Below are 15,146 nucleotides of genomic sequence, written 5' to 3'. Positions count from 1 at the left end.
AATTCGTTGAGAGATTTCCATCGAAGCTGCTACGCCAGCCACGTTTTCGTTCAGACGAAGTTTCGCATCCATCGCAAATTTCCGCTAGTAAATCCGTTAAAGAAGAGCTTCTTTTGCAAGGAGTTATATCGCGAGCGCGACTCTTGCGCATATTCGACACGTACGTGAATGGAGGGATTAAGTAAAATAGGTCGCGTGTCGCGTCGCATGCGGAGCTGCGAAAAATTTTATCGTTTGATTCATATCAGAGATTTCATCATATGTCACACATTTCATCGCGCATTTTATTACATTTTTTTTTACTATACGTTTTATTATCGATCCGCTAAGCCGAAAATGTGATCTTACAATAGGGAGTTTTTAAATGACAAAAATATATCTCTTTTCGATCATAAAAACAGACTTGATATCTTTTTTTTTGCATTTGCGGATGTGTCGGCCGCGAATTAATACGAATTTCGTGCAATCAATGTGCACGATACGCAACTCCCGTAATTCGCCAGTTTATTTCCGTCTAGTACGCCGGGAATTTCGGGAAAACGCGTCGTGTTTAATTCGGCGAGTTAGACTAGCACGTTTAAAGGGTAAACAAGATACTAATTTGATCGCGCAAATATCACGCTGCCGTTGCAATATTCCTGAAGTAAAATCGGAAACGTAATTGGCACGTTTATCATTTATAACTATATAGCAATATCGCATTCAAGGGAAAGCTAATAATTTAAGACTAAAGAGAAGACTAATAATTTAAGACGTACAAAATTATGTTATTGAGAAACATCGTGAGGCTTATTGGTGATTTATACGAAATATCGATGAGAGACTTATAGAATTAAATTAGGACGCTCTAGTTAAGTCGCGCACAACGGGACGTATTGTGAGTTATCATCTTGACGGCTCTATGCGAACTCTCAAAACCAGATTCTTCTCGAACACGCGGGGGCTATATCATCCGGAATCGCCACCACCATATGTTTCTGCCGACATTTCGACGGCCGTATCGCTCGTAAATCTCTGTCGGGGACAGTCGACACGAGCGGGACAGATCGGTCCCGGCGAAAAGGGTCCCGGCGATCGCGATAAATCATCGGGTCCGCCGTGCCCCGGTCAATTACAAAGCTGCGTCGGTAAATAACGAATTACGCGGCTTTCAATTTACCCATGCGAGTATAATGGCCATTCCATCGAATTTCGTCGTCGGCATCGAAAGCTTTATGAATGCTCGCGGGATCGTTCCGCGTGTACGAGTCGAGCGCGCGCTCGCATCGACCGGACTTCACACTACGGCTTTCGCGTTCTCGTTAGTCTTCATTAGCTAATTAACGTCGCGCCGCGCGGAACGAATGAATAAAAAAAAAAAATAGCACGGAAGCTGTGACAAGCGGAATAGACGCAGTACTGAATTTCGACTCAGCGTCGCGTTGCCTGCGTTCTCGATAATTTACCATGCTGTGCCGCAAAAAGTTTGCTGCTATAATAATTTACTGTATAAAGTTGTGATTGATTGTTGGACGCGACACAGAGATATAAGTATCACGATGCTGTTTCATTAGTGCATTCGTTTAACTAATATCATCATCGTTATATACATTGCCTATTTTATAAGACTGTAGCGTTTAAATAACTAATTACTAAAAAATCTAACAAAAGGAATATTATAGTGTCAATATGGAGCAGCTTAATCTCGATTTGGAAAAAGCTATTATTTAAACTTTTATTGACCTTTTTATAGATATCAAAATTTTATTGACATTATACAACCGCGATAAAAGTTCAAAGAGTAAACTATTGCAATTGTAATTTTTAAAATAAAAAACTTATATTTGAAGTTTAATTAAAATTTAAAGTAAATTAATTTTCAAATTTTATTTTGAAAAACTTCTCTATAGGCATATGCATGTGCGCGATACGCATGCACACAAATAAATAAATGTTTTTAATAGTAATTTATTGAAAAATTACATGATGTTAGAGAAATAGTACGTCTGTTGTATTCTAGCTACAAATATTAAATGTTTAAATGTTACATTCATTATACATTGCGAATGTTAGGACACATAGTTACATTTACACACGACACGAAAGTGAAATATATCTTATAATTGGTACGCCAAACGCAGTTACGAGAAATTATCGATGATGAGTTTCCATGTTTCGGTAACTCCAAGTCCGGCAAGGGAAAACTGGAGGGAAAATATCGATGTCATGTCGCGTACGCTTATATGAAATTCTACGCTACCGAGAGAGATTCAGAATTACGTAATGTATCTACTGCAGAAAATATTTCGTTACGCAATTCCCAGTCTTAAATCTTTTCCACAATCTTATCCCTTTATGAACCCTGCGAAAAGTCCGCAACGATAACATTAAATTACTCTGCTTGCGAACTACAACAGCGAAACAACCAACTTTCAGTGTACTCGAGTCCTCTCAGCAAATTGTTTCTACCTAAGGAAGACACACGAAAAGCCAGACGTTCAGGAGCATCACGTCGAGCGTCACCGTTCGTCGATCATTAGTCCCAGCGATTGGCAACGGAAGAAGCGTTTGCAAACGCACAAAAAAAGCGAGAGGGATGAAGGGCCGGCCTTGAAGAGCTGGTCGGGCCTGCAGGGCCGGAGGAGAGGAAGCGTGAGGAACCGACCACCGGGAGAGTCGTCGTCCCCTCGTAAAAAAAGGGGTCGAGGCCTGGCACCAGGTCAAAAGCTCGGTCACAATAGGTTGCCTGCAAAGCGTCGGTTCCAGGGGGTCGGAGGCGGAGGAGGAGGGTGGTGGCGTCGGGGGCAGCGAGGGAGGCGGCACGAGTATGTGCTGCGTCCTTCAAGGTGCCGAGAGAGTGTTCCCCTCCGTTGGGAACGGGGGGAAACACGGAACGGGAGCGGGGAGCGGCAAGGGCGCCGGCGACACCCCCGTGGGCTCCCAGGATCTACCCCTCGAGTCGCTCTGGGCAGCCGGCCTGGATGAGGGGATGGGGTTCCCGCAGAGATGTTCCTACGCGAATCAGCATACCACTCTCGCCGCGTCCTCTTCTACGAGCCACACGTCCCCCGCGAACCCCGACGATCTCTGGAGAGAGAGAAGCCTCCCTCATAGGTATATATATTATTTAGGAAATTAATCAATCAAGTTTTCGCTTATTTTTTTTTAAGAAAAATTTTTATTTAAAAAAAAGGTAGCTTGATTAATTTTCTGAGCTAATATATCTGCTATAGAAAAGTCCTTTATCTCAGAAGAACTCGGAAGATTTTTTTTAAACCAATTCTTTATCTCTAACGTTGAACTTGTCCCAATACCTAGAAATTTGTAATTTTGAAAAAACTTTGCGAGAGTGCAGGCATATTACAAGTAGAGCAAAACTTTGATATGCAGAGGGCTCTTATTATTTCTTAATTTTTCTTAGAGTCCAATTATAATTTATTGCAAACAAAACTCGAAAGAAGAATCTAAATATCACGTTTACTTACTACATAACTTCGTACTTTGTACTTAATTTATTATCTATAATTCTCTTTGCGTTTTTTTCTGAAGAAGTTTAATTTCCTATGTAATTGCAAACTCGAATTAAACTCTCTTCAAAAGAAGATCGTCACTTAACTCCTCAAACATTCGCTATCGGTACATTTTTTTTTCGTTTCTGTCAAGCGAACAATTAGAACAAAATCGGGCATGTTACTGGTCTGAAAAATTATACGAAAAACCCCTCCAATATCCCGCCATATCAATACAATAGAAAGGCTATAGAAAGGCTCGTTGGCACAGAACGCCTACGACCTCCACGGGGATCGGTTCCTCGATCACGGATGAGATATGGACGTCGGCGAACGAGCGGCGATTCTGCCGCACCTCGACCACCTCGACCGGCATCGGTTCGTCCCTGAACCTATACGAGAACAATCGCTCGCTGGAGTCGCGCGACGGCGATTTCTACGCCACGGATATCGAGGATTCCAAGGACACCTCCTACCGGAGATACTACCCGACCACGCCGACCACTTCCGGCCTGGGTTCGTCCTCGGACCGTCAATCCGTCGAGACGCAGTGCGGCTCCAGGGATCTTCCGGATCATCTCTGGGCGGCCGCGATGGAGGACGGCTTCTCGCGCTTCAACGCCATGAAGTCGCTGCAGACGATCACGCGGCAGCCCCGTCCGAATCACGACTGGGTGAAGACCGAGCGTATCTCCAGGTTCACCAAGCACCGCACCATCAGTCAATCGCCGCAGCGTGAGGAGGAGATCTGGACGTCCAAGCTGAACGAGAGCGCTGTAGTCTCCGGCTATGCCACGCAGAGGAATCTCGGTCCGCACAAGTGCCACCATCAAGCGCGCAGGAGCTTCTCCACGTCGATCGTCGCGGATCTCGCCGTCACACCGGACGGATCTCAGCAGAGCCTCGGCAGCGGCGAGTTCTTGGTGAGTCTCGGTGTCATCTCGGTGTCGTCTCGTTTTAGTGTAGTTTCGTATTAGTTATTTAATATTTTCTTATCTGGCGCACACTGATTAAGAACGGCAAATATTTTTAGGCTTCCAAACGCTAGGCATACGTTCCAAAGTTACGTATGTAATTCCTAATATAATTAATGGGAATACTCTTTTAAATATTATATATCTGTATTATATGTTTTGAAATTTAATAAGATGAGCTTATGCAGCTTTTACGTAGAGCCGAAAATATATGACGCTCGTAAAGCAAGTCATAACTTTTTTCAAACAAAAATTACGGATCCAAAACATTCTTAGAATATACAATTCGCGCATCAAAATCGCTTATTATAGTTATTATTGTCGCAATTGCGTCACAAAATGCTTGTACCATTTACGGATTTAATAATGTCCGGTGTTTACGCACCGTACGTTTTTTTCACAAGGGTGGCTCTGCATTTTGTTCCGTTGCACGGGGGGATAATCTTTCCAGCCGGTTCTCATAAAAAAAAAAATGCGCCACCGGTAGGAGAGCGAGACAGTACAAAATTACAAACCCACCGTACTCGCTACGCGGTTTCCAACCGTTGATTATCGTAATGGCCTCGAGCACCCGTGGAAACGTCCTCGACTGAAGTGGGCGGCCGTGCTCTCAACCCTTTCTCCTCACTCGCTTCCACACCGCGGCAAGGGATTTAACTGACTTATCGCGCCTTAGCTTTGGATTACCTCGCGGCGAAATCGCGAAGTAGCCTGGTCGCGAAACTCGTTCGTTGTTTTCTTTTCGCCGCAGCCGACGAGAGAAGGCTTTGACGCGAACTCCCCGGGTCCGTCAACTGAATTTATCGCCGCGTCCTGATAGCACGCGGTTTGTGTATATTTTTTAAGACGGATTACCGACTTTCTACTCCGGACTTTTTCTTCCGGCAATTTTCTGCGACAATTGAATATATATATCTCGAAATGAGACACGCGAGACTCACGCTCAAAACTAGAGCGAGAGCGAATTGGACAATGATATATTGCATCTCCTATAAGATTAAGGAAGCTATACTAGTACACACTCTATATTTTAGATTTTTTGGTAGAAATATTTTATTTCTAAAATAATTCAATAGTTTTATAATAATTAAAATAATTTTATACTTTTTTAAATTATTTTAGAAATAAAATAATTTCAAAACAATTAAAATTAGACAGCTAATTTCTCTAGTAAAGCATTTCTATATTATCGAATTGTAATCGAATTGCTGAATTAATATCTAGAAAGCATTTGTTTATTAGAATGCACTAGTATACACTAGAATTATTAGTGTGTTTTTGAATTAACATTTTTTTTCTTTAGTATTATGAAGCATTCATTTGAAGTTTAATAAAAAATCTACCGATTTTTGTATAATTTAATTAATTTGAAACGTAATTGTACTTTGTCATATACGGATTTCATTGATTTCTTAATTTCATTGTCGTTGTTCGAAAACAACGGCTGGTACATTGTTGACGTCTTTCCTGGTATTGGATAAATAAAATTCAGCAAATAAAACGTAAACGAAACATGAAAGCAGCAGTGTCCGTCCGTGCGGCGTGTGTAACTAAGTTGACAGAAACTATTAAAATAGCACGCGTTGCTCGTAGAAACTCGAGCGCGCGCTTGCTGAATCTCGAGAAATTGTCGGGAGTTGGAAAATGGTAAAAATTTTAAATCGGACTTTCCGCGGGCACGCACGTACACAATACGTCGAAAGTTTTACGGGCGATATCTTTTGTGTACGCGCTGACGCGAGAAAGGCGCGACTATATCGCCCAGCATAAATCTTTGAGATTTTAATACGGGATTTAATAATTCGCTCTGGATCGCGTAGTCGACTCTAGGAAGAATAGTCTATTGTATTATTCATTCAATGTTCTTTTTTGTAGAATTCATTCTTTTAATGTAATTTTAATTACACCAGTCAATGATCGTACATGATCGAGTAAACAAAATTAAGAGAGAAATTATATATGAAATTGTATATCATTCAAATAGAGTTTATATTTTCTATGCGTGTCAGAAAATATATAATAAAATATGATCGATTGTTCTTCAGTTGGATCATGAAGCTTTAACCGCTTTTAACGTCTATATTATAGTCACTTGTGTTAATAAAGGTTCATTGCGGTATATGAACGATTTACCGGCTTTGCGAGCATACACTTTGTATGGTTTAGCACGATGACCGGATGAATGCGAATGTACAATGTTAAACCGCTAAAAACTAAATTTTGTCTAATCCGCCACGCGCGTGTATTACCGCTTATATCCCATCGCGTACATTATACATACCATATTCCATCGCGCATCCGCTCAATGCGGCACGTTTTCTAATATGCGTTTACGCGTACCTTCTTCCAATAATGAGAGCAGACTCGCATAATTGCATCGATATTATCCCAGTTGCAACGTGCCCGGATTAAGCTTGTGCATCAGGATAAAGCGTGGAGGATAAATTGAATTTTAATTTTAAAAAATTGACCCAATTGAGTTATTTCCATTTATTTTAACATTTTTATTACGTGGACAATCGGCGAAAGGCTTTTTGTTTAATAATTCAAAGAGGAAACGTACGCGAGTAAGAATATAATATTCATCGCAATTATGATACAGTCGTGTAAATCCTGTAACACGTGATAACAATAGTATAATTATTAAATAATAACGAGTGCAAAAATAATATAAGTATAACGTTACCGTGGTATAATAAAAGTATTAACATATGCAAGTTACGTGAAAATACATCGTATAAATAAATCCTAAATAATGCGAAAGGAAATAATTGCTACGCCAGCATCGATAAAGTGACGCGGGCGATATTTATGTCACTCATTTGAGAGCGTATATATATGGAAATAACTGTTGTTTCACGCGGCGCGTCACGTGCGACAAAGTGACAAGGCGGCATGTTCATTTCATGTGCGACGAACGAAAGAATGACTCCTCTCGTGGAGTCCTGGGCTGGGTTATGTCTGCATGTTCTCGCGCACGTTCTCGCATGTAATGTCGCTTGCAGCGACGAAACCCGGTGGTCCGTCTGGAAATCTGTCCGGAGCAAACGATGTACGATGATGATGCGGGCCATAAAAGCGCCGTTCTACTTCGGGGATATTAGAGCCCGGATATCGCGGTTCATCCCTTTTTCATCGCGGTCCACGATCCTCCCCTAAAATGAACGAGTTTTATCACCCAGTGGGTCACGTGACTCGCGGTCGTTTTCCCCTCCTCGCACGGATAATTCCGACCGTCTCGGGGATGCATCATTAATTTCCTCGCTCCAGAAAGTGCCGCTGCTAAGTTCGAGCACGTAATTGATTCGGGTAACGGAATTTGTTATAGCTAACTTTTTGTTTGGAGATTGAAAGTTCCGTGTCTCGGAGAATAATATGCGCGAGCCGGGCGAAGAAGGGTGGAAGCGAACTTTCCTGCCGCGAGGCGATATCATTTTAATTTCTCATAAAAATGTGAAACGTGAATTTCGAAACTTTAACAAAAAAAATCGAATAATTGTAATCTCTTCTATGTAACTACGCGTTGCCAATTACAAGATGAATGAAAAACAGGTGGGAGGAATGGATATAATACGCGTAAAGAAATTTGTAAGCTGATGCGCGTACTATATTTAGCGCTCGTTTTTTGATAAGATACCTCCGCACAAAGACTCTCTTTCTATCTCGCTGCCTCTTTGAGTCGCTCAGCTTAATTAGTCGTTCCTCTCTTTCTTTCTCTCCGTGTCATCCTGGGCGCTCAGCATCTCGCGAATAAACGCAAAGAGAAGTCAACTCGTCTATATTTGCACATCGGGCAGAAGGTATCTCAACATGCGCGCGTTGCTGCAGGATTTTCACGCGTAATTCTTGGCAACCGGGGCAAGAAGGACGATCCAATTAGAGTCAATGAAGTTCTCCGCGATATTCCGACCGTTAACTTCTTTCACTTAGACGCTTTTACTTTTTTTTTTTTTACTGCCGCGGAAGCTTCGCGACGCGACACGACGGTCTGCAAGCGGCGCTTTTTGAGGCGTAATTAACATGGTCAGCGGCCACGACGAACTATAAAATGTTCTGGAAGTTCCTCTTTATACCTGTTACACAGTCACTTTAGCGTTGTAGCGCCGAAGAAAATGTGAATGGCGGTAAAGTTTTTAATCAATTTAAATTTACGGCATACGTTCTTTCGCAATTAAGTTGTTTATTATACTGGGCATCCCCCCTAAGAAGCTCGACTGTTTCTCAGGGAAGATCTGATGAATGTCTGCAAGTTCCAAAATGTTTATCGTAACTTTCCAATATTCGTTACACACGCTAGTAACTGTGTAGTACTAAATGATGAAAATGGTAAGAGATAGTTCTGAGGAATTTCAACATCGCTATTGTTGTCCCGCAATTGTTATGAGTCGAAATTCTCTCCCGTTGTGTTTCTCTCTCTCTCTCTCTCTCTCTCTCTCTCTCTCTCTCTCAACTCTTCGACCTTGTCGGCGCTCAAAGGAAGGCGAGCGAAGTTTCGGAGCTCGCACTATAATTTGCAATACGCGAGGCGGCGACGTTCGCTCTCGTCGCGTATATCGCACGCGCGTCTCTCTCGGTGCTGCTCAAACGTAGGCACAAGACGATCCAATTAAACTCCACCGTGTTCGAGTGTTGACGGAGATGATCCCTTAATCGGCGATATACATGTGTCAAGTGCATAGAGAGTGCACGAGCGCGCGCCGACCGACGGAACGCGGCATAAATCGATTTATTGCCGCGGCGACACGAGGAAAGTCGAGGTGACGCTGCCGCCGCCGCGCGCTCGCTCGCTCGCTCGCTCGCAAGATGACTTTGATGAGGTCCGCACGTAATTATCCTCCGATTAATGAGCGGGCATACTGCTGGCGGGATAACCACCAGCAGGGATTTACTCCCGTAATTACGCTCGCTACTTCGATGGTTTAATGAGGAATATATATACCTACGTATGTGTGTCTTGATCCGAGAGCATCACGGCGGTGGTCTCATCTCTCACGGATAAAGCGCGATCCCTGACTCGGCAAAGCGGGATTATCTACACCACTGTTTTTCCGACGAGAAGATCGTTTTCTTTTAGAAAGTCACTTGCAAGTGACAAACAAACGTTTTGACAGACAATTAGTAATAATTAATAATATATATTTATCTAAAAGAAGAAAGCAGAAATCCAATTTTCTCATAGCAGGCGTAATGTGAAAATTTATCTATAGACTTCGATAATTTTGAAAATTGCTATGAAGATAAAGTTCCCGAAGAAAAGATTATTTATTTATGTTGTTTTTATGTGTTTTCGATTATAAGTATAATAATAGGTTTTAAAATAATAAACTCTCATGGCCAGTTTATTAATTATATTATTCTATGATACAATTAATAAACTTTTTATAAAAAAGTTTTCTTATTTTTAGAAACAAACCGATAATAAGACAATGTACATTGTTGATCTTAAATTCTTTCAAACGACAGCCCGACTCTCGAAGTCTAGAATTTTTCGATCGCGAGTCAATCGCTGGACGTTTTTTATTCTCGTTTGTAAAATGAGTATTTTAGGAATCAATCAAACTATGTCAACGATACAGGCAGATTGATGGCGTTTCATCGTAACAAAGTCGGCGAGATCTTTTATAAGCCAGAAATTAACGTTTCCATTGCTCGCTGAATTCCGCCGGGGGAGGGGGGGGAGGGGCGCATTATCGTACGAATTTTATTTTAATTCTCTTATATTTAATAGCGACGTATGCGCCGTTTGTCAAAGACGCCTGAATTTACGCGAGAGTCGAGCCACGTTCGCCAATGTCGACAGAAAGGTTCTCAACGGCATGACTTATCGCCTTAAGTACTGTCGCGATAAAGCTGGGAATGTATAGTCCGCAAACACTCGCCGTGAAAGATATTGCACTCTTTCCCCTGTAATAATTCTCGCGAAACTCTCACGAAATGGCCTTGTATATAATTTTAATCTCTCTTATTTATTTCGTCCGATAAATCTAACTCGTGATACATTTTTAAATATTCCAATCCGCTCGGTAAACTAACCGTAAAATGCAAAAGTGCGGAGGCTGCGCTATAAGCCTTTTTCCCCAATTTGCTTGTTTATGCAAAAAATTTTTATTTCGTTTTTCTGAAAGATTTATATATATATTTTTTCTGAGACTCTTAAAAGAGAGATAACGTGAAAAATAGGACGCCGCGAGCTTGCGTTCCGCTCATGAATAATTCGCCGTAATTTGCAATATATTTATACGAGGTGAAAATAGTGATTTTCTCCTCTCCGCGAGATGACTCACATTCACCCGTCGCAAATCGCATCAATCGCGGCTTAGCTCGTCGCTCCGCGGCGCGCGATGTACAGACCTCGCGAATTGCCTTGCGACATTTTTCCACGTCGATATCGAGACGACAACGAATCGTTCTCGTCGCGTTCCATCAGCGAAAAAGTTCAATCGCGCGCGCGCGCGCATTTTATAGGAAAATCGAGCACGACTTCAGTTTCTTCTCTCGTCGGTGACAGTGATTTCGATTCGTCATCCCGGCGATCCTGATAAATTTCCCTGATAGATCACGATCCTCCCGAAGGAGAGATCTCGGCGATGAAATCGGCCCGGGAACGCTCGCGTACGAATGGCGACGATCTAATTAAGTTCATCGTTAATGCACATCGCGACGCGCGAAGCCGTAACGCGCGCGCTATTCCTTCCGGAACGCGTTTGATTAAAATCCATTTATCATTGAAGTCGCGCCCGGATTTCTGGCTTTTGTAAACGGCGGAAACACGCGACTGCGACGGATTTTCTTTCTTCATTCTCACTAGCCGATCTAACGCGACCGTCCCTTTCTCTCCTCCCCGTAGGTTTCCCATCCGTTTTACCGTCCCGAAGGCGGAATAGCGACGATAAAGCGTGAATTAATAATCTGCCTCCTTATTCCGATCCTCGTCTTGTTTCCTCCCCGTCGCTGTATTATGCAGCATCTGTTGACATTACGTTGCATAATAGAGTGTCGCGAGCTGCGGCCGTTTATCTATATACAGCCATCGTCGCCGCCGTCGTCACTCACGCAATTCTTTTTTAAGACCTCGCGAATTTGTCGCAAATGAGAACAAATGATTCGCCTCTCTTACTTCAATAACTCCACGTTTTCCGATAGAGTCATTAAATGCACGCCCCTCTGCTTTTCTCCCTTCATTTTTTTTTTCAATGGAACGAAAAGAATGGTGAATTCTTTATTCGTGGAATTTTTCAATACGAGAGATAGTTGAAAATAAAAAAACTGATTCGCGATAAAGCATATATAATGTTATATCGTAAATAATTTTGAAAAGAGAAGAAATATAATAAGCGTTTATTATTACAGAAATACGTTTTGCTAGTGAAATTTGCAATATTATGTGAAATCATGTTTAACTTAAATACCTGCGAGAGAAAAAGAGGAGAAGAAAGATTTTAATAGCGATATTTACTTCACTAATAGCAAGCCTGTATGGAGTTTGTAGCGCACGATAGTCGGGACATTTTGAATCTCGGCGTTTGTTAATCGATGTTAATATTGCGTTGTGTCACGAGCGAGGCTCGTTAAAGCTGCGTATACACAAGAGCAATATGTATGTGAAATGTGACGCGAGAATGCCAATTTTCCTCGGGCGTTGAAAATGAGATAGCCGCGTCTACCTTTGAGCGGCAATTTCACAAGGATGGTTAATCCTAGAAACGTAATCTCAGTATCCGTATACACGAGAATTATTAATGAGACAACGCGCGATGGGATTGTATGCGCAATGTATTCACGAGAATTAAAAACTGGAGTTTGAAATACAAAAGAAGGTCAACATCTAATTATTTTGATTATTTATTTCATTGAAAACACTTTTTTTTTGTGAAAATAAAGGAATTCGAACCGTTGAAATTTATCGTGAAATCTCGACGTTGCTACACAAGGGAGGCGAAAGTTCGTGGATAAAAGTATCTATCCGATACTTTTCGCACCGGGCGAAAAGTGATTGGTCGTGAGAATTTACTTTCGTTAGCGGTGTTTTCTCACCGGAAGCCCGGCTCCCTCGCCCGCTCTCCCCGGGGGATAAGGGAAACGAAGTGCAGACAGAATCCGAAGAAGAGATCCGCTGCGCAGCCGGATCTCTTGACTCTTGATTACTTGACGAGCGGGGCGGCTCGGAATCGATAATCGGCGCGCATTGCCGGTTCAATCCGCGCCAACTAAAATGATAATGTTCCCGCGAGGAATCCGTTTTTCCCGCGGACGTTGGACGAGAGCTGCGGCGCGGATGGCAGGAGCGCGCTCCCGGTCGCCAAGTAGTAGAAGAAAAAAGGAGAAGAGCGCGGAATCGTTAATTCCTGACCGCACTCGTGCGCTTTTACGCTCGGCTACTTCTAAAGTCGTTCTCAGAAGATTTTCCGAACGTTTCTTTCGAAGCGCTTTATTTTTTCATATCTCTTCAGTTCTGCAACTCGCGAAGATTTTTTTTTCGCGCGGTCGTGTTTGCCGTGTCTGCTCGTGTAATATCAGCGAAACGTTTCAGGCCGCTTTATGGGTTTTTAAGAGAAGATAAAAAAATATATATATATACAGAAAAGAAGGATTCTCTTTACGGCAACTCGATTTTATTGCGTGACATTACCGCATTGAATTGTCATCGATTACGTTTGAAATGAGTTGCTGGAACAATGTAAGGGCTCTGAAGGTGTTGAACTCAGAATTTATAATACAGCGCGGATGCAAAATATAAATTAAGATCGTGATTAATGCATGTATTATTATTATTATAATATATTATTATTTTTATTATTATTATTAATGTTTTTCCAGTTTTTGCGTTAGTCGATCGTTTTGAAATACGGGAGATTTTATTCGTCCGCTTTCAAAACCCAATTAATATAGAGCGTTTCAGCATTCACGTTCATACGAATGACGTGTTTTATTCTCCCATATCGCCCGAGATATTATAACAAAAAAATTTTATTGTCGACGTTGTGTGATGTAAAAAAATTTCCAAATTTAAAAATAGTGGTCTCATGCAATTATTTTACTTGAAATTGCATGAAGCGTTGAAGCAATTTTTTAATTTATCTGTCTAATCAAAAATATTTGTTAGAAAATCAGAAATTTTGCACATGAGAGAAAGAGAGAGACTGTAATAGGCTCTAAATTCAAATATGTGTCATGTGCGTACGACAGGACGGCAATGTATCTGATTTATTACTCAGGTGTTCGAGATAAAGCGAGTTATATACGTTACATTAATTACTAGTTCCTTCGATCAATCGCTGCTCTCAGAACCACCTGTTGTGTTAAAGGACTGATCGTGCATAATCGTCGACGGTGCCATGCATGTCGCCGGCGAGTGCATCGATAACGTGTTATCGTTATCCGAGTTCCCTCTTGAATTAATGGGCGCCTTGTTAACAGAGTGCCGCGATAAGGGACAAGTAGACAAGACCCGCGACACGTTGGGGTATACAAGTTCTTTATTTGCGACTCGTAGAAATTGCAAAGTTAAGCGATTAAAGTGATGGAAACGTTATATTACGGATTTTACGATTAGATCATTTTTCTAAAATTATAATCTTTCATTTTTGCTGAAGCGAGTAAAACAAATAAGAACGATATCATTCGTATACGAGCGTATTGCAGCGCTCCTGATATATTATGGCGCAGACGGGTTTAATCTCGAGCGCATCCTGGCTTTTATTAATTTATCAATTCGTAGTCTAGCGCGCACAGCTGGTGGATTTAGCGCGGCGGCCATTTCTCGGCGAGCGAATAAATTCGCGGGTTATCGGCAAGTGCGATCGCTTTGGCGGGGTCTCGGCGAGCTTCCGGATGTCCGATATTCTGCCGGATCAAAATACGACAACTGACAACGCGGATGAAAACGTTGATTGGCACGGAGACACCGCGCACCTCTCTCTCTCTCTCTCTCTCTCTCTCTCTCTCTCTCTCTCTCGCGCGCGCGCGCGCGTTCCATGCGTAAATGCATGTTGCGTTAGATCAACTGAGCGGCCGGCTCGAAATTGATCTCGGCTTTAATTGCGAAACTGCGGGCGCGAGTGATGTTGCACGTTGTGTATCGGTTTTCTTTTAGGATCGACATAAATTTCGATTATCATCGACGCTGCCGGCTATGTGCCGTGATCTCTTTACATACTGGAATTAGATCGGAAGTTTCCTATAAATAGCAGTGATTGTATCATCAACAATTAACATGATTATTATTATTCATAAATAATTGATCGTATACGCTTATTATAATATTATCTATTTGAATTGATTAATTTCGCGGATATAGCGAAGAACTTTTACAGTCATCGTATAAATATTTGAACAGCGCATGCTGCATATTAATTAGAATCGTAAATATTAATATGAAAATGTGTCACACATAGCAATCATAATTCATGCGTATACCGATCTGTTCTCTATTATTGTTTGCAGCTGAAGTGATATTGTCGGTTTTTATCGCTCAGTTGATTTTATCTGTTTGTTCCTTATGTGCCAGCACTTGTATACACTACAGCCATTCGCAAACAATTTAATTGCTAATAAAAAATTTTACATGTAGGAATTTTTAAACCTTTTGTTTTATTAAACATACGAATAGTTTAAAAATTTTTTTGAACCAAAAATCGAAAAATCTGAAAAATAAATGACTATTTTTCAGATCGGAAGAGCACAC

General features: G+C 41.6%; 1 protein-coding gene across 1 annotated transcript in view; it reads left to right on the top strand.

Moving 5' to 3' along the window:
* Positions 1-2,806: 2,806 nt before the first annotated feature.
* Positions 2,807-15,146, top strand: part of LOC105451048 — a 126,688-nt gene continuing 114,348 nt past the window's right edge. Inside the window, exons 1-2 of the mRNA XM_011691245.1 lie at positions 2,807-3,091; positions 3,731-4,411. Of these exons, the coding sequence (XP_011689547.1) occupies positions 2,807-3,091; positions 3,731-4,411 (966 nt within the window). The remainder of the gene's footprint in view (positions 3,092-3,730; positions 4,412-15,146) is intronic.

Source organism: Wasmannia auropunctata, unplaced genomic scaffold (genome assembly GCF_000956235.1).
Source record: "Wasmannia auropunctata unplaced genomic scaffold, wasmannia.A_1.0 LD336053.1, whole genome shotgun sequence".
In the NCBI taxonomy this organism is placed as follows: domain Eukaryota; kingdom Metazoa; phylum Arthropoda; class Insecta; order Hymenoptera; family Formicidae; genus Wasmannia; species Wasmannia auropunctata.
The sequence above is the reverse complement of the archived record's forward strand: the minus strand, read 5'-3'. Positions and strand labels throughout refer to the sequence as shown.